This window comes from Rhincodon typus, chromosome 36, assembly GCF_021869965.1.
Source record: "Rhincodon typus isolate 14 chromosome 36, sRhiTyp1.1, whole genome shotgun sequence".
Classification (NCBI taxonomy): Eukaryota; Metazoa; Chordata; class Chondrichthyes; order Orectolobiformes; family Rhincodontidae; genus Rhincodon; species Rhincodon typus.
The window spans coordinates 23,797,701-23,821,006 of record NC_063367.1 but is presented as its reverse complement, the minus strand read 5'-3'; the positions used below and the strand labels follow the sequence as shown (position 1 = coordinate 23,821,006).

General features: G+C 41.4%; 1 protein-coding gene across 2 annotated transcripts in view; it reads right to left on the bottom strand.

Annotated features, from left to right (window-relative positions):
* The window catches only part of LOC109912244 (leucine-rich repeat-containing protein 49), a 167,092-nt gene that overhangs the window by 116,846 nt on the left and 26,940 nt on the right, over nucleotides 1–23,306 (bottom strand). For both annotated transcript variants that reach the window (XM_048617282.1, XM_048617283.1), the window contains exons 6-8: nucleotides 17,342–17,545; nucleotides 2,637–2,703; nucleotides 230–373 (exon numbers count right to left, since the gene is read on the bottom strand). In XM_048617282.1, coding sequence (XP_048473239.1) covers nucleotides 230–373; nucleotides 2,637–2,703; nucleotides 17,342–17,545 — 415 coding nt within the window. The remainder of the gene's footprint in view (nucleotides 1–229; nucleotides 374–2,636; nucleotides 2,704–17,341; nucleotides 17,546–23,306) is intronic.

Genomic DNA, 23,306 nt, shown 5'->3' with positions numbered 1-23,306 from the left:
ACTAATCCAAGTATTATGGCAATGTTACTGATCCTGAAAAGGAGGAAAGCAAATTGCTTTATAGAAATCTAGACAGGGGATGTGAGAATAAGAAGTTATTTTAATGGGAATTCTTCAACAACCAAAGATTATGTATGAAAATCTCATATTCTTAATAAAGAGCTCTGGCTAATGCAATCCATGACTGCTTCACATTCAATTATTTTAGGAAATCCAAAAGTAAACTCACCACAGATTCAATGCGATTCCGTCTGAGATTTAGTTCTGTCAGTGAATCAAGACCACTCATGTTTTCAACATGAACAATGAAATTACCCGCAAGGTTAAGCACTCGAAGTTCAGTTAAATGATTGATATTTTCCATCCTACAGATCTGTAAATAAAAACAGACAATTTTAATATTAACACAGATTTTTACATTGTGCAGAAACATTTATGAGTTAAAAATTAAACATTTGCCTCTCCACACATTAAAAAAATGCTGAACCAAACATTATAAAAGAAACAAGAACCCTTAGTGCATTGCCAACCTGAAAGTGTAAAAAATGTGTACGTAAAAACAATTACAGGAATTGCCCTTCTACAATACTGTAGCTTATTTCAAAACTGATCAAATTACTCAATGTGCAATGAATTCATAATAAAAACCAAAAGAACTGCGGATGCTGTAAATCAGGAACAAAAACAAAGTTGCCAGAAGAGCTCAGCAGGTCTGGCAGCATCCGTGAAGGAAAAAACAGGAAGGGTCTGAGGAAGGGTTCCCGGACCCGAAAGATGTGCAATGAATTCTTGTTCATTAATTCAGGTCTAACTTGGTAACTGCTGCTCCATGCAGTGACAGAGCTATTCCCATCTGATTGCACAACCATTGTCAAAGAACTAATACAATTATAAAAGTCCTAAGATAGTAATAAGCACAGATTCATCGTTTATTTCTCGCACACGCACACAGACACCCACACCGATACACCCGTAAATCTCTGAGGGGAATCATTTCATCCAAGATGTTTGTTTATTTGCAGATACATTTTATTTCGTTCAAAAAACACACAATTTGTAGTCACAGTCAGTGTGGCATCTTATAAATTCCAGCTTTCGAAATAAAACCAGCCCGATTCCAGGTTAAAATTCTGAAACAAATTTTGAACAAAGCGTCACACTTACAACTCAATGTCTGACCTGCCATGTCATCTTTTGTATTTCCTATGGCTCTGCCTGATTGTCACGACAACACAGCACTGACAATTATCGTATCAACACTTTACACACCGTCTCACACTCTTGGTCACCTGTACAGACTTATCATCTGACACTCGACTCACACCAGTTGTATGATCTTTTGATCTCCCTACCTATAAACTCTCTTGCCTGTGTGCTCGATCACGGCACCTGACAAAGAGGCTGCATTCCGAAAGCTTCTGATTCCAAATAAACCTGTTGGACTATAACCTGGTGTCATGTGACTTCTGACTTTCTCCAGTTGAAGTCATTGTTTTTAGCCTTCACACCAAATGCTGCTCACTAGCTTCTATTCAACTCTTCTCCAATGGCAACAGTTTGATACTAAAGCAGATTGTTTGCAACCTTAGTGCCATATCTGACACCCAAGGTGAATGTAGGCCATATACACACATCATTGCTCCATCCATTTGCAATTGTGCAACAATTGCCTGCCTTCACCCCTGTCTCAGCCCTACTGCCGCTGAAACTCTCACTAAAATCTTTGTCAAGTATTGACTTGATTATTCCATTGTATTCCTATCTAGTTTCCCATATTCCACTCATTGTAAACTTGAAGTCATCCCAAACTCTGCTGCCCATGTCTCAAATTGTACCAGGTTCTGATCACTTAATCTCACGCATTTGTATTGGCTTGCAGTAAAACAATGGGTTGATTTTAAAATTTTCATCCTTATTTTCAAATTCCTATTTCTGTAATCTCTTCCAAATCCACAGCCCTCCAAAATACATGGACTCACCCAGTTCTGGCTTCTTGTGCATTCCAAATTATAATCGTTGCACATTCAAGGCTGTGCCTTCAAGAACCCTCCCTCCAAGCTCTAAAGTTCCCTCCGTTAAGCTTTCTACCTTGCTTTCCTCCTTTTGAGGCATTGCCTGAAACCCACTTCTTTGGTCATCTTACTTGGGGAGGTGATAGCCTAGTGGTATTATCGCTGGACTGTTAATCCAGAGACCCCCACATAACGTTCTGGGGACCTGGGTTCGAATCCCTCCACAGCAGATGGTGGAATTTGAATTCAATAAATATCTAGAATTAAGAATCTAATGATGATGACCGTGAATGCATTGCCGATTGTCAGAAAAACCCATCTGGTTCACTAATGTCCTTTAGGGGAGGAAACTGCCATCCCTATCTGGTCTGACTCTAGACCCACAGCAATATGGCTGACTCTTAAATGCCTTCTGGGCAATTAGGGATGGGCAATACATGATGCCTAGCCAGCGACACCCTCATCCCATGAGTGAATAAAGAAAAAAGCCTTAATATCTTCTTACATAGCTAGCAATCATATCTTGTTTATTAATGTTCCTGTGAAGCACTATGAGACATGTTGTTGCATCAAAGGTATTATAGAAATATGAGATTTTGCTCAATAATGACACCTGTACTGTACCTGGTTTGCATGCAGATCCAGAACATCAAGATCAGTGAGACTCTCCAGATTAGAAATGTTCTTGATTCTGTAGTACAACAGAAACAAATTTAGAAATCATTTTCCAGGAAAAATTGAGAAAATACGAACTCCACTCATTTTCATTAGACACATTTATAGAAAACTTTATTTTACAGCTTTCCATCCCTCCTCAGCTGAAGCACTAATTCTTGCTGGTGTTTGGTCCTAGTTGCTAGTTATCCATTAGGATCAACCTTGTGTGCTTACACAATGAAAACTATTCACATTACTGGCAGATCAGCTAAGAGACTCCGGCAGATTCCGAGCAATTCAGATTGGAGGGAATAAAGCAACTCAAGTACTTCAAGCTACAACAGAACCAGAAATACATCCAGCAAAGTAGCACACCCGACTAACAATTTCAACATGGAGTAACAGCACAATTAATTAAATTAAAGGCAGTAAAAGAAAAGTACAATAATTGTTATTCAGTACTTCCTTGAAGACTAAGACGCTAACAACTTCTAACTTTATCCCAAGATATTCTAACCAAACAGCAGTCAGCATGTCATTTATTGACTACCCTGAAATATGAAAATTGTTATAGGAAATTAGAACTTTATGGAAGATCAAACAGATGGGCACCAGATAGGGTGGGTAGATAGAGAAGAAACTCTAACTGAAATGCTAGTGAAAGAGGGATTCCTTTTCATGGGAAACTAGCACCAGTGCTGGGATGGGAAGAAGCTGTACCTGTTGGAGGTTCTCCACCTGAACCAGAATGCGAACCATCTTCCAGCAGAAAGGGTGAAAGAATAGTTGGCATAGGCTTTAATTTAGTAAGCGGGTATTAACAGGAAACATCAGCAGCCTGTTAACAAATAAGGTTTGTGCCAATTTTGAACTCTGCCTCAGATGGTGACCAAGGCAGAATCATTGAATATTTTTAAAACAGAGGTAAACAGATTCTTGTTACGCAGGGGAATCAAAGGTTATTGGAGTAAATGGGGTGTGGAATTCAAAACACAAACAAATCGTTCACTATCTTATCAAATGGTGGAACTGGCTCGAAGAGCTGAATGACCTACTTCTGATCCTAACTCATAGAATTTGTTTGCTTTCACCAACAGTCCAACAACTGTACACATGCATAACACTATGCCGAATTTTAAAAATTAAAATCCCACTTTGTTTAGCACTTCATTTTTATTACACCATTTACTCTTAGATATCATTTTGGTCATTTCTAGGTACTTGGCACTTTCGAAAACTATAGTTATGAGGAGACATCACTGCTAGTATGTATGCTTCTGGGTGTCAGCAAGGGAAACCACTCATATTTATATGTTTGCAAATTAATGAAGGATATTGATGGAGTGATAAAACGTTTCAATAGCACTGAACAGTGTCCTTAATAAAAACAGGACTGCTCGATACAATTGTGCTTTGGGAGGAACCACATATAGAGGGGAGGCTGTGGTAATGTTGATGGACCAGTAATCAAATCCCACCATGGAGTTATTAAAATTTGAATTCAATTAATATATCTGTAATTCTATGCTTGTCCGAATGGTGATCATGAAACCATTGAAGTCCTCCAATGGTTAATTAATGCCTTTTAGGCAGGAAATCTGCCAAGCTTACCTGGTCTGGTCTACACATACCTCGAGACTCACAGCAATGTGACTGACTATTATATCCTTTGATACGGCCCAGCAATCCACTGAGTTGAATCAAACCACTACAAAGTCCAAGAAAAGGTGTGAAACTGAATGGACCACACAGCATTGGCCTGAGCACTGCAAACAATAATGGTAAAGTTATCCCTGTCAAACTTGCAAAGTCCTCCTCATTAACATCTGAGCGTTTTGGGCTTTGGGAGGGCTGCCCTACAGACTAGTCAAGCAAGAGCATGACATAGCCATATTCATGGAAATATACCCTACAGGTATCACCACCATCATCTCTGGGAATGTTCTGTCCCACTGGCAAGCCAGCCCACCAGAGATGGTAAGATAGTGTTATCCAGTCATGAGGTGGTTGTAATGGGAATCCTCAACATTGACTCCAGACCCCATGAAGTCCAAAAACTTCCTTGTGATTTAGCACTTACAGCAGCCATTCAAGTGTAATCCTCCATATTGAACACTAATTGCAAGAAATGCAAAGAGTGGCAATGACAAAGAATGAAGTCCCTCAACCAGATTACAATGCCTATCAGTAGCGAAGTTTCAGCAGCACCACTGTTAGTGAAACTAGTCAAGTCCTAAAGGATATAGGCTGCAAGGCTGGATCTTTGGCAGCTGGTGTGGGAACCAATAAGAGGAAAAAATGTACATGATGTGTCCTCACTAATCTACCTCGGAGAAGCATCTATTCATGACAATATCAGCAGGTCTGAACACCAAACAAGGAAGCTTACTTAAGGTTGAGGAAGCAAGGATCAGACAGGGCTCTAGAGGTCTACAAGGTAGCCAGGAAGGAACTGAAGAATGGACTTAGGAGAGCTAGAAGTGGGTATGAGAAAACCTTGGCGGGTAGGATCAAGGAAAACCCAAAGGTGTTCTATGCTTATGTGAGGAACAAGAGGATGGCCAGAGTGAGGGTAGGGCCAATCAGGGATAGTGGAGGGAACTTGTGCACAGAGTCAGAGGAGGTCCTTAATGAATACTTTACTTTAGTATTCACCAGTGAGAGAGACCTTGACGTTTGTGAGGACAGCATGAAACAGGCAGATACGCTCGAACAGGTTGATGTTAGAAAGGAGGATGTGCTAGAAATTTGGAAAAACATGAGGATAGATAAGTCCCCTGGGCCAGACGGGATACACCCAAAGTTGCTACGGGAAGCGAAGAAAGAGATTGCTGCCCCTTTGGCAATGATCTTTGCATCCTCAACGTCCACTGGAGTAGTACCAGGTGATTGGAGGGTAGCAAACATCATTCCCTTGTTCAAGAAAGGGAATAGGGATAATCTTGGGAATTACAGACCGGTCGGTCTTACTTTTGTGGTGGGCAAATTATTGGAGAGGATTCTGAGAGATAGTATTTATGATTATTTGGAAAAGCACAGTTTGATTAGAAATAGTCAGCATGGCTTTGTGAGGGGCAGGTCATGCCTCACAAGCCTTACTGAATTCTTTGAGGATGTGACAAAACACAATGATGAAGGCAGAGCAGTGGATGTGGTGAATATGGATTTTAGCAAGGCATTTGATAAGGTTCCACATGGTAGGCTCATTCAGAAAGTAAGGAGACATGGGATTCAGGGAAATTTGGCTGTCTGGATACAAATCTGGCTGTCCAATAGAAGACAGAGAGTGGTAGTAGATGGGAAGTATTCAGCCTGGAGCTCGGTGACCTGTGGTATTCCGTAGGGATCTGTTCTGGGACCTCTGATCTTTGTGGTCTTTATAAATGACTTCAATGAGGAAGTGGAAAGGTCAGTTAGTAAGTTTGCTGACGACACGAAGGTTGGTGGAGTTGCGGACAGCATGGAGGGCTGCTGTAGGTTGCAGCAGGACATTGACAGGATGCAGAACTGGGCAAAGAAGCGGCAGATGGAATTCAACCCAGAAAAGAGTGAAGTGATTCATTCTGGAAGGTCGAATTTGAATGCAGAATACAGGGTTAATGGCAGGATATTCGTCAGTGTGGAGGAACAGAGGGATCTTGGGGTCCACATCCATAGATCCCTCAAAGTTGCAACACAAGTTGATGGGGTTGTAAAGAAGGCGTATGATGTGTTGGCTTTCATTGGCAGGGTAATTGAGTTTAAGAGCCGTGAGGTTATGCTGCAGCTTTATAAAACTCTGGTTAGACCACACTTGGAATATTGCGTCCAGTTCTGGTCACCTCATTACAGAGATGTGGAAGCTTTAGAGAGGGTGCAGAGGAGATTTACCAGGACTGGAGGGCAGATCTTATGAGGAAAGGTTGAGGGAACTAGGGTTTTTTTCATTGGAGCGAAGAAGGATGAGAAGTGACTTGATAGAGGTGTACAAGATGAGGAGAGGCATAGATAGAGTGGATAGTCAGAGATTTTTCCCAGGGTGGAAATGACTATTACGAGGGGGCATAATTTTAACGTGATTGGAGGAAGGTATAGGGGAGATGTCAGAGGTAGGTTCTTTACACAGAGAGTGGTGGGCGCACGGAATGCGCTGCCGGCAGTGATAGTTTTGAGACTTTTAAGCGAGTCTTCATAGGCACATGGACGATAGCAAAATGTAGGGTATGCAATGTAGATTGATCTTAGTAGGATAATAGGTCGGCACAACATCGTGGGCCAAAGGGCCTGTACTGTTCTATGAACAGTTGATGTGGAGACAAGTCCATTCTTCACACTGAAGATATTTTCAGCATTGAGGGGCACTGTCACTATTCTAAATGTGATAGGTTTTGTTCTACCAACTCAAAACTGAGCATCCATGAGATGCTGTGGGCCATCAGCAGCAGCTGCAGAATTGCATCCAATCACAATCTGCAACCTCAGGGCCCAGTGCCAACCCCATTCTACCATTACAAACAAGCCAGGTGGAATGAAGAATGCAAGAGGTAACAGCACTAAGCATATCTAAAATTGAGGCTTCAACTTGGTGAAGCAACAATACCGGATTGCTTATAGATTCATAAAAGTCATACAGCACGGAAACAGACCCTTCAAAGTGCTAGACTAGGCTAGTGATCCTGTAACAACAAATTAGGTACAAGCTCTGTAGTCCTGCCATATAATTTTGTGAATGGTGTCGGGCAATTAAACAACAAACTGAAGAAGACACAACAAACATCCCCATCCTGAAAGATGGGGGAGCCCAACACTTCAATAAGATGACAAGGCTGAAACACATGCATCCATCATCAGCCATATGTGCCAAAGGGATGATCCAGATCAGCCCCTTCTGAGGTCCTGATCATCACAGATAGCAAGTTTCAGCCAACTCAATTCACTCCATATAATATTAGAAAGGGCATGAAGGCACTGGACACAGGCAAGACAGCTGACCCTAACAACAATCCTACTACTATACTGAAGATTTCAATTCCAGGACTAACCATGTTCCACGGCAGATACAACACTGACATCTAACCAAAAACATTGAAATTTGCTGGGGTGAGTCCTGTTCATAAGAAGCAGGACAAATCCAACTCCGCCAATTACTATTCTATCAGTCTACTCTCCATCATCAGCAAAGTGATGGAGGTGCCACTTACAAAGAACAAAACAGAAGTATTGCACAGCAACAGGCCCTTCGGTTCTCCAGGCCTGTGCCGATCATCATACCCTGACTCAACTAAAAAAACAAACCTTCTGCCCTTATTCGGTCTATATCCCTCTATTCCCTCCCAATCATATAACCATCCAAATGCCTCTTAAATTTCGCAATGTGCCTGCTTCCAGCACCTCCTCTGGCAGTACATTCCAGGCTCCTACCACACCCTGCGTGGAAAACTTTCCTCGCACATCTCCCTTAAACCTAAAACTGAAGGAGCAGCACCTCATATTCTCTAGACTACAACTCCTCTCATCCACCTTCCTGCAAGAATGCGGTCCCCTACTCCCAATTCCATCCACCATGTCTGCTCCCAAGATGGGACATTCCACTCCCAACATGCCAGATGTCCTCCTATTTCAAGGACTGTTTCTCGCACCTCTGCTGTCACATCGCCTCCCCCCAACAAAAATAAAGACAGAATCCCCCTTGTCCTCACGTATCACCCCACCAACCTCCGCATCCAACGTATCATTCTCCGCAACCTACAATCGACCTCACAACCAAAGATATATTTCCCTCCCCACCCCTATCTGCCTTTCGTAGGGGCCGCTCTCTCCACGACTCCCTCGTCCGCTCCACAATCCCCACAAACCCCATCACCTCAGCATCTTTTCCTGCAACCGCAGGAAGTGCTACACTTGCCCCTACACCTCCCCCCTCACCTCCATTCAAGGCACAAAACAAAACTTCCATATTCGACATACCAGACCTGCAAAACAGTCAACTTGGTCTACTGCATCCGCTGTTCCCGACATGGCCTCTTCTACATCAGTGAGACCAAGCAGAGACTCAGACCATTTTTTAGAGCACCTGCACTCTGTTCGCGACAAACGACAACATCTTCCAGTTGCCAACCATTTTAACTCCCCCTCCCACTCCCTGGGTGACATGCCCATCCTGGGCCTCCTCCAGTGTCACAATGACATCACACGCAAACTGGAGGAGCAGCACCTCATGTTACGCCTCGGCAGCTTTATAATCTCCCGCCCGCAGCCTCATCCCATGTCCAACCCTCCCTCTCATCCCCACCTCCTTGACCTGACTCAACCTGTCCATCTTCTCTCACACCAATCCACCCCTCCCAACCCACTGATCAATCCCCACCACTCCCTACCTGCACTCACTTATCACCATCCCACCTACCTTCCCCAGCCCCACCCATCATCTCTCTATTCATTCCTAAGCTCCCCATTTCTGAAGCAGGGTCCTGACCCAAAATGTCAACTTTCCTGCTCCTCTGATGCTGCCTAGCCTGCTGTGTTCCTCCAGTTCCACACAGTTATCCCTTAAACTTGTGCTCGCTCACCTTGAACCTGTGCCCCCTTGTGATTGAAACTTCAACCCCGGGAAAAAGCCTCTGACTATCCACCCTATCTATGCCTCTCATAATTTTGTAGACCTCTATCAGGTCTCCTTGCAGCCACCGTCTTCCCAGGGAAAACGGTCCTAATCTTTTTAACCTTTCCTCATAGCCAATGCCCTTGAGACCAGGCAACATCCTGGTGAACCTTCTCTGCACTCTCTCCAAAGTTTCCACATCCTTCTGCTAATGTGGCAAACAAAACTGCACACAATACTCCAAAAGCCTAACATGGGTTTTATATAGCTGCAACATGGTTTGTCAACTCTTGTACTCCATGCCCCAGCTGATGAAGGCAAGCATGCCATATGCGCTCTTGCTGAACAATAACCTGCTCACTGATGCACAGGTTGGTTTCCCTCATAGCCACTCAGCTCCTGACCTCATTACAGCCTTGGGCCAAACATGGACAAAAGAGCAGTACACCAGATATGAAATGAAGTGACTGCCTTGACAACAAAGCAGCATTTGACTGAGTGAAGCATCAAGGAGCCCTAACAGAATTGCAGTCAATAAGAATCTGAGGAAATACTCTGCACTAGTCAGAGTCATACCCAGAATAAAGTAAACGAGGCAATTATTTCAGTCTCAGGACATCTCTACAGGAGTGCCTCAGTGGAAGTGATCCAGGCTGAACTACTTTCAGCTGCTTCATCAATGACTTTCCTGCATTGTAAGGTCAGAAGTGAAGATATTTACTTATGATCGCACAACGTTCAGCACCATTCGTGACTCCTCAGACACTGAATGCCTAAATACAACAGAACTAAACAATTTCAAAGTTTGGACTAACAAATGACATTCATGGCACACATGTGCCAAGCAATGACCGTCTCTAACAAGAGAGAATCTAATCATCGCCCCTTGACATTCAACATCAGCATCACGGAATCCCCCAAAGTTCCCATGATTACTATTGCCCAGATACTGAATTGGAAAAAGGAACACAAAATCTGTAGCTACGGCAGCAGATCAGAAGCTAGGAATTCTGCAGTGTGTAACTCAACTCCTGCCTCCCAAAGTCTGTATGCCATCTACAAGGCATAAAGCAGGATTGAAATGGAATACTCGCCATCTTTATGAACAAATAAAGATCCAACAACATTCGAGAAGTTTGAAATGATTCAGAGCAAAGCAGCTTGCTTAACTGACATCTCGCACGCCACAATGAGCATCCACTCCCTTCATCAATAATGAACAGTTTCAGAATCAGTGAAGAAAGATGGAATTGAGGGTGTTTTGCTAGTGCTGTTGGGAAAATTTTAAAATAACTCAACATAGGCATAGGACACAACATTGAGAAGTGATACTGTAGCAGGATGCTGGGAGAGGCAGATGCCACTAAAATCGAGAACAGTAATTGGCAACTCCATACCACTTGTGAGAAGCAAATAAGATGATGGGAGTTTCTTCTGCACTTGTCATCCAGTTATAAGATTCTACCAATTGTTTCTCTCTCCATCTAGTTCATTAATGTCCTTTAGGGAAGGAAACTGCCATCCTTACCTCCTTGTGGCTCCAAATGGTCAGCAATGTGGTTAACTGTTAACTGTCCTCTGGGCAATTAGGGGCAAGCAATAAATGCTGACCTAGCCAGCAATGCCCACGTCACATGCAGGAATAAAAAAAAGTAAGTTAATAGGCAGAGACAGGCTACAGGAGAAAGTAATAAAGTCAAAATCAGGATTGCGTTTCATGTACGTGCATGAAGGGAATATAGTTAATAAAACTGGGGAGTTCTAGGCACAGATTACAATTATGATGTTGTGGCAGTAGGAGGCAGTCAGCTGAAGGAAGGACAGGTTTGCGCATTAAATATTCCTGGTTATAAGGTGCTCAAAAAAGATATGAAAGCAACTGGAGAAAGACGATGTTTCAGAGGGTGCAAGGTTAGAATCAATGTGGCAAGAATAAATGAATAAAAGAGAGTATAATTACATTGCCTGTGTAATCAATAGGCCACCAATTAGTGGGGAGGACGTAGGTATCAAGTCTTCAATGGAATTACAGAAAGCTGTCGACACCATAAGGTAGTCATAATGGGGGACATTAATACCCATGTATAGAGTTTGATAGTGGTAATGTAAGGGACAACAAGCAGTAAGTGTTCTTAGATTGTGCTCAGGAGAACCTCCTAGCATTTGTCAAGTTAAACAAGAAGGGAAGCACTGCTAGTCCTGGTTCTTGAGGATAAGGCTCACCAAGTAGGTTAAGTCACAGGGTGGGGAAACATTTGAGGGTCAGTGATCATTATAAAATGGGTCAATTCAGAGTAGGAATAATCAACTAGAAGAGAGCCAACTTCAATGGGACAAAAATGTGGGTAGGTTGGATTGGAACCAAGGGGTACCAGGAAAAACAGTGGCTCAACAATGCTGCTTTCAAAGGAGAGATGGTTGTGCAAAGTCAAGGTATATTCCTGCTAAACAGGAAAGGTAGGAAAAACTAATTCAGAACTCTCTGTATGAAAGAAGGACAGAAAATAATTAAAGAAGAAAATGTGTGCTAATGGCAAGTGTCAGATGATAAATACTTTTGAGAACTAAGCTAAATACAGAAGGTTGATAAGGAATATACGAGGAGCAAAAACAGATTATGAAAAAAAAAACGGCAACAAATGTAAAAGGAAATCTCAAAATATTATATAAGCATATCAACAGTAAAAAGGCTGATGAAAGGAGGAGTGGATCGAGCAGGAACCAAAATGGGGATTTACAAATGGAAGCAAGAAGCCATGGCTGAGGTGTTAAATTAATACTTTGCATATGCCCTTACCTACATACTAGATGCTGCCCAGGCCAAGGTGACAGAGGACAAAACTCAGTCACTAGAAGAGTTTAAAACTGACAAGGAGCTAGTTTATATAAGTTTAGATAAATTGTCAATACCTAAAGCTGACAAGGATTGGGGTGCTTGTCCATAGATCCCCGAAGGTGACAGTACAAGTTAATAGGATAGTTAAGGCGGCATACAGGATGCTTGCGCTTATCAGACAAGCCACAGATTACACTGGCAGGGAGATTTTGTTGCAGATGTACAGAACTTTAGTCAGGCCAACATTGGAGTACTGGGCGCAGTTCTGGTCACCACACTATAGGAAGGATATGATTGTACTGAATGGGTGCATAGGAGATTCACAAAAATATTACCTGGGATGGGTTATGGTTAGGCTTTCAGCTAAGAAGAGAATCTGGATAAGATTGGGTTGCTTTCTTTGCAGCAGAGAAAGTTGGGGGAGGTGTGTTCCTGATTGAGGTGCACAAAATTTTGAGGGGAATGTACAGGGTGAATAGAAAGCAGTTGTTCCTCTTAATTGAAGGGTGGAAAAACAAGGCAGAGGCATATTTTTAAAGTGACAGACAGTAGATTTGGAGGGGATTTGAGAAAAGGTTTTTTCACCCAGAGGATGGTGGAGGTCTGCAGTGCACTGTTGAGGCGAGTAATCTCATAAGCTTTAAAAAGTACTTTGATAAATACTTTAAGTGTCATAATATTCAAGGCTATAACTTAGTGTGGCAAAGTGGGACTAGCATAGGCAGCAGTATGTTTTTGGCAATACAGACTCAATGGGCTACAGAGCCTCTTCTGTATTGTATGCCTCTATGACTCTATGATAAGGACTGGATGAGATACATCCTAAGGAAGTGGGAGTGGAAACTGCCTAGGCATGGGTAATAATTTTTCAATCTTCCTGGATTTGCGGCAGTGCCGGAGGACTGCAGAACTGTAAACATTATACCAGCAATTACAGACCAGTCAGTTTCACTAGTGTGGGGAAACTTCGAGAAAAAAATTATGCAGGACAGAATTAATTGTCACATGGAAAAAATGTGGATCAATTCAGACCAGTCAGTGTGGATTTGTTAAAAGAAAATCATACTAAAGCAACTTGCTAGAATTTCTTGTGAAAGGCCTGAAGGCAAGGTCATTGATGTCGTGTATATGGACTTCCAAAAGACGTTCAATAAAATGTTTGCAAGCAACAATGTAGAAAAATAATGGGAAAAATTTAAAATGGTGTAGAATAATGTGCTGGAAAGGAAAGAACAAATGGAGCATGTGAAACTTTGTGGATTAATACACAAAAGAACAATTGAGGGTTAAGAAAGCAGCACACATTAAGTGCACAGAAAGCAGAAGAGTTACAAATGGTCAACTTTATAAGCTGGGCAGGCTTTAAAATTTCACCTTAAAATTAAGGTAAAACAAAACGCTTTGGAAAGATGGAGACCATTCTAAACACCATCACTTGGAAAGCTGTCCACGTAAACCGTTTGCCACGGTGATAAGAAAGTCAAACAGAAATCTACCAGAATATCAAGTGATAATTTCCACACCTTTCCTCAGCAATTCACAGTAAAGGACAGCTACTTTGAAGGACACAGCGAGAAAAAACAACTATTTTGTAGAGCAAGAATGCCACTACTGCAATGGAGGATGACAATAGTTTTGAGTATTGGTCTTTTCTTCAAAAGCAAGGGGACAGAATTGGGACTTCTGAAGAGTTAAGACCAAGGAGTCATCAAGGTGGGTAGTGCAAGTCAGATCAAGAAGACTCCAGATGAGTTAAACAACTTTTAAAAATATCAAATGTTTTAACCAATTGCAGCAGGGAGAAGAGTGCCAGCTGGAGAGCTGAGTTATAGTATTGGGCTTGTTCATATAATGTTATACATCTTTTCCTATATTTGTGGGACACAGGCGTCACTGGCTGGCCAGTATTTATTGCCCATCCTTAGTGCCCTTGACAAGGTGGTGGTAGGCTGCCTTCTTGAATCACTGCAATCCAAGTGTAGTGCTCAGCGAAAGATAATGTAAGACATATCTTGATTTTGTTAGCTAATTAATGGGAAAAGTCTTTCCTTTAATTTGATGTACTAATTGCCTGTAAATAGTATTTAATCTATCCTGTTTTAGTTTGCTTGTTACAGTAAGAAGTCTTAAAACACTAAACCTTGTCCTTCAGCTATTTCTGTAGGTTGTTTGGTTTTTTTTGGTAGATAGTTGTCTCCATATGGGTCATAACCATGATAAAACAGAATATGAAGAGATTAGGAGAGATGTTTCAGAGGAAATTGGAAAGTAAAAACTATGAAATTAAAAAAAAAATCAAGAAACATAAAACAAGATATATAAACTGCATCAATGGTTAGTTAAGTCACTGCTTGAGTACTGTGTATAGTTCTGGTCACTTTATTGCAGAAAGAATGTAATTGCACTAGACAGCATACAAAGGACATTTTCAAGGATGCTGCCGGGACTGAAAAAATGTGGTTCTAAGGATTGTTTTGTATAGTTCTCCTTAGAACTAAGGAGGCTAGGGGTAATTTTAGTGGTTTGCATAAAATTGTGAGGGCAGAAAAACAATAATAATTTCAGGAAGTTCAGGATTTAAAAATAAAGAGCTGGGCTCAGGTCTTATTAGAGATTGCACATATATCGATTAATGGGAAATATGGGTGACTCATGGCAGTGAAAATAGATGAAAATTAGCATCGGTGGGGTGGTTGAGGAGTGCACCTGGTAAACAGTGCCATACAATTGTAAACTGGTCGCACGTCTGAAAATGTTACTAGAAACCAATGGAATTGTGAACTCTATACATACCTGCCTTTATCACATATTACTTAGCATGTAGGTGATAAAATGGAGAATACGATTAAATCTATTTGGAACATCACAAGTGATGCAACCACAAGTGATACTATGATGATGAGAAATAAAGTAATTACTCAAGATCTTCTGGCTGCATTTAGAGGTGGAACAGAACAGAGTTGAGGAAAGCACCATAAAGGTGGGCAATATGGAGAACTGTAGAAAGGGGATGGTGCGGTTAACATATCAAGGACTATAGCTAGGTCAAGAAGGATGAAGAGTGAGAGTGCACCATGGTCACAGTCATTGAAAAATTCCTTCAGGTGATTTCAGTGCTGCAATTGGAGCAGAAACTTGATTATTGAGGTTGATACATGAAGTTTTGGATAAGATATGTATGGATTTGAAAACACATTCAAGACCTTAGGAGAGGAAAAGGAGGTTGGAAATGGAGGGATAGTTTAAAAGGACGGATAAGTTAAGGGCAGTTTTTGAAATATTATCAACCTGAAATACTAATTCTGTTTCACACTCCACAGATCCACCAGATCTGCAGAATAATTCCAGCATTTTCTGTTCTTCATATAAGCTCTACAGTGCAGAAGCAGGCCATTCAGCCCTTCTAGTCTGCACTGGCCCTCTGAAGAACATCCCAACCAGACCCAATCCCCTATCCCCAAAAACCCTGCACTTACCATCTCTAACCCACCTAAACCACACATCCCTGGACAATAAGGGGAAATTTTGCATCACCAATCCACCAAACTCACACATCTTTGGACTGTGGGAGGAAACCAGTGTACCCAAAAGAAACTCACTCAGGGAGAACAGGCAAAGTCCACACAGAAGGACATCTGAGGGTGGAATCAACCTGGGTCCCTGATGCTGAGAGTCAGAATTGCTAACCACTGAGCCAGCATGTCATTTTTGGTTTGTTTCTTTTGTATAGTGGTTGGAATCTGGGTTCTAGTTTTAAAGGGAGAAGGTCACATCAGGGGAAGAGGAAATATTTTACATTTACATTAACAGTTGGCATTAGGGGACAGGAAGGGGTTTGATAGTCTGGAGTTTAGTGGAAATGGGGTGAGGAGAAAGAGCTGGGTCTCATTGGCTTTTATTTAATCTCATATTATAAACATTCTACATCAAGAAATTGTCTCCAAGTGTAACAGTTTATGTGTTTTCAACACAGTTTTCATGTAAACATTTAAGTAAAAGCTATCATCTTCAGTTGTTACATCAGAATGAATGTTCAGCTGTGAGACAGATATAAAGGGAAATGAGGCCAAAATATTCACTTTGCTCACATTTATCATTAGAATTTATAGAAATAAAAGCATCTAAAATGATGGACAGATGACAATCTCCTGCTGGTCTGTACGGCCTACACCTTGATGTTTTACGCACCGCAATGTAAATCTCCAGCCACACAGAACCAGGTACTCTCCTGCTAGGTGAAAAACATCAGAATAAAAACACACGCTAATGGAGGCAAGAAAAAGACAAAGTCCTTTCATGTCAAGAGGACAATGAAGGAGGTTATCTACGATTACGAAGATATCTTGATCAATTGAGTCAATGGACTGAGGAGTGCAGATGGAATTTAATTTGAATAAATGCGATGTATTGTATTTTGGTAATACAAACAAGGACAAGACTTGTACAATCAGTTACAGGGCCCTGGGTAGTATTGTAGAACAGAGAGACCTAGGGTTCAGGTACATGATTCTTTGCAGTTTGCGTCACAGGGAGACAGAGTGATTAAAAAGGTGTTTAGCACACTTGCCGTCATTACTCAGATCTTTTGACTATAGGAGTTGGGACGTCATGTTGAAGTCGTAATGGGACATTGGTGAGGCCTCTTTGGAGTACTGTGTGCAGTTCTGGCTGCCCTGTTATGAGAAGGATATTATTACTCTGGAGAGGGTTCAGAAAAGATTTACCAGGATGTTACTGGGAATGGAGGACTTAAGTTATCAAATTAGGCTGGATAGGCTGGGATTTTTTTCACTGGAGCGTAGAAGATTGTGGGGTGATCTTATTGAGGTTTACAAACTCACAAGGGGCATAGATACATAGTAAATGACAAGAGTCTTTTCCCTAAAGTGGGGAGTTCAAAACTAGGGGGCATATTTTTAAGGTGAGAGGAGAAAGCTTTGAAAAGGATATTAGGGGCAACTTTTTTTTTAAAACACAGAGTGTGGTTAAAGTATGGAATGAACCACCAGAGGAAGTGGTGGATGCAGGTACAGTTACAATGTTTAAAAGACATTTGGATAAGTTCATGAATAGGAAATGGAGGGATATAGGCCAAACATAGGCAGGTAGGACTAGTTGAGCTTAAGAACCTGGTCAGCATGGACTAATTGGACCGAAGGGTCTGTTTCCATGAAGTATGACTGTGACTCTAAGATATTTACCCGGCTAAGTGACAGAACAATCTCCTTCCTGTACTCACAAATCAATGTTTCATACCTGTTTTTGCCCAACATAAGGACACGAAGTGACTTCAGAGAAGACAGACCAGAGATTTCCTCAATCCTATTGTTGTAAAGGTCCAAAAAAATAAGACGTCGTAGATTGGAAAGGTGCTGGATTTGAGTGATGAGATTGTGCTGGAAATTCAACAAACGAAGTTGCTGCTCACCCTCCAGAATTGGACAGACTGTCAGGTTTCGCCTGGATAACAATTAACAACATAAAATTGTTGATGGTCAAATATACACTGAGAGTAAGATGTAGTCTACAAAAAGGCTTCCTTTCTCAACAAGTGTCAAGTAGTCTAAATGATTAGAAAACTACAATTTTTGTTCAACTACGTGGTTAATACAGTATCCGAGAATTGTTGCAATTCATAAGGAGGCTATTCAGCCTGTTGTGTCTACACTGACTCTCTGAGCATGTTGACTTCGTGTCAAATTCCTGTCTTTCCCCATAGTTCAGCATATTCAGCCTGTTGAAAAGTCATCCATTGGTTTTTTGAATGCCTCAATTGAACCTGCTGCTACCAAATCTGCATTGTACATTCCAAACCTAGACCACTGATTGCATGCAGAAGTTTGTTTTCAACGCTCATTTGCTTATTTTGCAAAAAAACTTCAAAACCATGCCTTCTGGTTCTCAATTTATTTACCAATTGGAACAGTTTCCCCCCACCATCTATTCTGTTCAGACACAGTTTCAATGTGTAAACATCTGCCAAATCTCCCCTTAGGCTTCTCCTTTCCAAGGAAAACACTCCCACCTTCTCCAATTTATCCTCATAATCGAACGTTTTCATCTCTGGAACTATTCACGTCAAACTCTTTTGCACTTTTTTTTATTCATTTGTGGGATACGGGCATTGCTGACTGGCCAGCACTTATTGCTCATCCCTAGTTGCCCTTGAGAAGGTGGTGGTGAGCTACTTTCTTGAACTGCTGCAGTCCACCTGCTGTGGGTTGACCCACAATACCATTAGGGAGAGAATTCCAGGATTTCCAGTGACAGTGAAGGAACAGTGACAGATTTCCAAGTCAGTGGCTTGGAAGGGAACTTGAAGGTGGCAGTGTTCCCATGTATCTGCTTCCTTGTCTTTCTGGATGGTAGTGATTGTGGATTTAGAAGGTGCTGTCTGAATATCTTCCGTGAATTTCTGCAGTGCGTACTGTAGATAGTACACACTGCTGTTACTGAGCATTGATGGAGGAAGAGTGCTTGTGGATGTAGGGCCAATCAAGCATGCTGCTTTGTCCTGGATGGTGTCAAGCTTCTTCAGTGTTGTTGGAACTGCACCTATCCAGGCAAGTGGGATGTATTCCATCACAGTCCTGACCTGTGTGTTGTAAACTTCAGGGAGTCAGGAAGTGAGATCTTTGCTGCAGTATTCCTAGCCTTTGGCCCATTCCCGTGCTTATGTGGCAAGTCCGGTTGAGTTTCTGGTCAATGGTAATCTCCAGGATGTTGACAGTGGGGGATTCAATGATGGTATTGAATGTCAAGGGGCAGTGGTTAGATTGTCTCTTATTGGTGATGCTCAAAGTCTGGCATAAGTGTGGCACAAATGCTACATTCACATCCTTAAGTCTAGCTAGTTTCCTATAAAAGGTTCTGCATAACTTCCATGCTCGTATTAGTGAACCCAAAATACTATATGCTTTATTAAAAGCTCTCTTCTGCCACCTTTAAAGATGTACGCACGTGTACCCAGGTGTCTCTGCTCCTGCACACAATTTAGTATATTCTCCTTTATTTTATATTATAAACACCGTACCTTCCTATTTTACTGTAATTTTGATTGTGGACTGAATGGGAAAAGGACTGTTTTAAAAGCCAAAGATTGTGGAAGGAATTGTTGCATTTTTTAAAAGCTAACTACCAACACATATTGTAGTGTGGTTTACAGTGCTGTTTGTTCAATCAGTGGGGGAAGTTCAGTTGCAGATATATTGGCACTAGGGGCTGCATACAAGGTGAGTTTCAGTTGGTAACAAGTAGTTGATGGGTCCGTGGAGTCAAGACCAATTATCAATAACAAAGGTCTGCTGCCTACCAACAACTATGCGATTGGTTCCCAGATAACTGAACAGCTTCTAGGTGTGAAGCCTTCAGACCTCCAGGAACGGAGGTGGTATTATTCTCTCTGCAGTGAGAAAACCTAAAGCTTGAAGAAAGACAATTTATTTTCCCTCAACAATTGCTGTAATCTCTTGCTTTTAACTGATAAGACAAAAACTTAATTGGTTGTTAACCAGTCGCCCTGTGTTCCCTGCAAGCAAATTAAAGTACCTAGAGAATAGAGATCAAACAGCAAGTCCTGACAAGCAATAGGATTATCTCAGCAAACTATGTGGACTGGAGCCATTGAAGTTTTGTCTCCAATTAAAATGCCAATTTTAGTTTGTCCATCTGAACGTGTGTACGGGAGGTTTTATAGGAGGTTAGAATTTTAACCAGTAGAGTTATTACTGATGATTCATAGTTGTTTACTTGTAGCTAAAGTTTATTTATTTGTAATAAATTGTAACGTTTAAGTATGGAAACCTGGTCCTTTCTTGTATCTAAAAAAGCAGGCAAATTAGGAATTCTGGGAATTGATAAGATCTTTAATTTTTGTGATGACTCTGGGATTAGTGGAACTTGAGTTCCAGAGAGCTACCTCAGTGAGGCATAACAACACTGCCTCATCATATTGATTGTACACTAACTATTCGCCCACGCCACCAATTTGTCAATGTCCCTTTGAAGTTCTACACTGTCCACCTCACAATTTACAATGTTTCCATGTCTTGTGACATCTGTCCTCTTTGAAATTACTCCCTTTACTTCAAGAACTAAGTAATTTATATATATCAAGGTCCTGGGAGGCAATAGCATTATGGTATTATCGCTGGACTGTTTTTTGAAAAAACAATCATGGGAAAAGCTCTCTGCCTCTTGGAGTCATACCTAGCACAAATTGAGATGGCTGTGTTTGTTGGAGGTCTGACATCTCAGCTTTAGGATATTGCTGGAGATCCTCAAGGTAGTTTCCTAGGCCCATCTGACTTCAACTACTTCACCAACAACCTTCCCTCCCTCATAAGGTCAGAAGTGGGGATGTTTGCTGATGATTTCACAACATTCAGCACCATTTGCTACTCCATGCTGAAGCAGTCCATGTCTAAATGCAGCAAGGCTTGAACAATATCCAAAAAAATATTGTGAATGCTGGAAATCAGAAACGAACACAAATTGCTGGAAAATGTCAGCGGGTCTGGCAACATCTGTGGAGAGAAATCAGAGTTAACGTTTCAGGTCCAATGGGTTCTGAAGAAGGGTCACTGGACTCAAAAGATTAACTGAGATTTTTCTGTTGACTGCTGACCTTTTCCAGCAATTTCTGTTTTTGTTGTTGAACAATGTCCAGACTTGGGCTGACAAGTGGCAAGTAACGTTTATGCCACACAGGCGCCAAAAATAACCATCATAGAGAATGTACTCATTGTGTCTTAATATTCAATGTCATTACCTTCACCAACATCCTGATAACTACCATTAACCAGAAATTGAACGGGATGAGCAATGCAAGAGCAGGTCAAGGCTAGGAATCATGCAGTGAGCGATTCGCCAAGGCCTGACATTTATCTACAAGGCACAAGCCAAGAATGTGATGGAATACTTCCCACTTGCCTGGATTAATTACAGCTCCAACAACAGAAGCTTGACTGCTTCCAGAACAAACATCCTGTTTGATAAGCACATCCACAAAAAATACTTCCTCTACTGCTGACACTCACTAGCAGCATTTACAAGATGCACTGCAGAAATTCACCAAGGCCCCTAGGACAGCACCTCCTAAACCCACTACCACTATTATCTATAAAGACAACAGCAGCAGACACATTGGATGGGGACTTGCAGGTGATGGCATTCCCAAAAAAAAAAGCCACTCATCATCCGGACTTGAAAATATATCACTGTTTCTCTAGTACTAATAGGGCAAAATCCTGAAATTCCCTCCCCAATGGATTTAACTGTACCAAATACACTGCAGCAGGTCAAGGTAACAGCTCACCACCTTCTCAAGGTCAAAAAGAAATGGGGCATAAATGCTGGCGCAGACAGTGATGCCCACATCCCACAAATGAATGAGAGAATAACGAATTGTGATGATTACCACTACAAACCTTCTTCCTGTCTGAAAAAAATGCATTAACCATAACACTGTCCTATCACTCAGCCAATTTTGTATCCATATTGCTACTGTGCTTTTTATTCCATGACCTATGACTTTCCTCATAAGCCTGCTGCACAGCACTGTATCGAAGGAATTTATAAGTCCATTTCCATCACAACAACAGATTCATCTTCATCAAACTTGTCTGTTATCTCTTCAAACAAAAAACTCGTCAATTATTCATGACCTTCCCCCAGCAAATCCATCCTGAATTTTCTAAATTAACCCACATTGTTCCATGTGGCTATTAATTCTATTAAGATAAATTCTATTAAGTTAAGATGGCTTTCTACTAGTTCATTACTCCTTCTCTGTATTGACCAATATCGTTTCATAATGAACACTGTTGCCTAACTGATTCCCACACCCTCCCTCCACAACTGTCATTTGACCTTCTTAGCCAACCTCATTCCCAAGAATCAGGACTAGCAGTGCCTCCTTTCTTGTTGTACTGAACATATATTACTGTAGGAAACTTTTCCTGAACACAATTTAGGAACACCTGCCACTCACTGCCACTTCCACTATCTCAGTCTACGTATAGGCAATTGAAGTTCCCTATGAAAGCTACTCTATAATAATTATACCTCTCAACAACTTCCTTGCAATTTGTCCTTCTATGTCCTTCGCACTAGTGGTGTGCAGACAACACCAAGCAACATAATTCACCCTTATTTCGTAAATTAAGACAAATCATTTGTCCTTGAGCCCTCTGAAACATCCTCTTTCGCCAGTACTGCAATGCTATCCTTGGCTAGAAACAGTGCCACTCCTTTCATTTTCTTTCCAGACCTATCCTTCCTTTAACCAGGTCCCCGTTATCAACACATCATAATTCCATGTGACAATCTGTACCTGTAGCTCACAAATCCAAACATGGCTGGCTGTTGAACATGCTGGAAGAACACAACACCGAAGGAAATGCATTCCAAGGCATTTTAAAAAAAGAAAAGAGTATAACGCTCCTTCCAATTGGTGTCAGGCAGGAGGCATTAGACACTGACCTTTCACCTGTCGTACTAGGGGTGACAGGGTCAAGTACTTTTTTTTCTGAACTTGGATTCAATGGTACAAAGGCAATCTCACCTTTCTGTTGCTTCTGAGAGCCTATGTAAAACATATGGTGGTTCCAATCAAGTCTTGACAGAATTTCAGGAATGAGACATCACATTCTGTAGTGTCTACCTCACTGAGTCCTGGGTCTATAAAATTGAATTTTAATTTCAGAAAGAATTCCTAGCAACATTAGTAGACAGGTTCTCTTTTCAAAGACAGATTTTCGAGTAATGAATGAAATAAACTCATTCTCTTATCTCCTTGAATATCAAAGGTTTTGGGGGAGGTGGAAAGCCAAAAAAGAGAAGACTAGCAGCAAACAAAAAAGGAAAACCCAAAGTCTTCTACAAGGATATAAATAATAAAAGAGTGGCTAAAGGAGAAGTAGGCCAATTAGAGACTTGGAGGCAGGGGTTGTGGCTGAGCTGTTAAGTAAATACCTTGCATCTGTCTTTACAAAAGAGAAGGATACTGCCCTAGTCATAATGACACAGGAGGAAAATCTGTAGCTTTTTCTTAGACTTATGGTCTCTATCCTTTCCCATCAAGGCTTGTTTCTCAGTTAAAAACGAGGACAGGACATTTAATATTCACAAATACAAAGTGCTTAGAAAAAACAGCAAAAGAGAAAAAGATGGCAGTACTAATTAGGGAAGACGGTGTGTGCTGGAAGACACAATGTTCTAG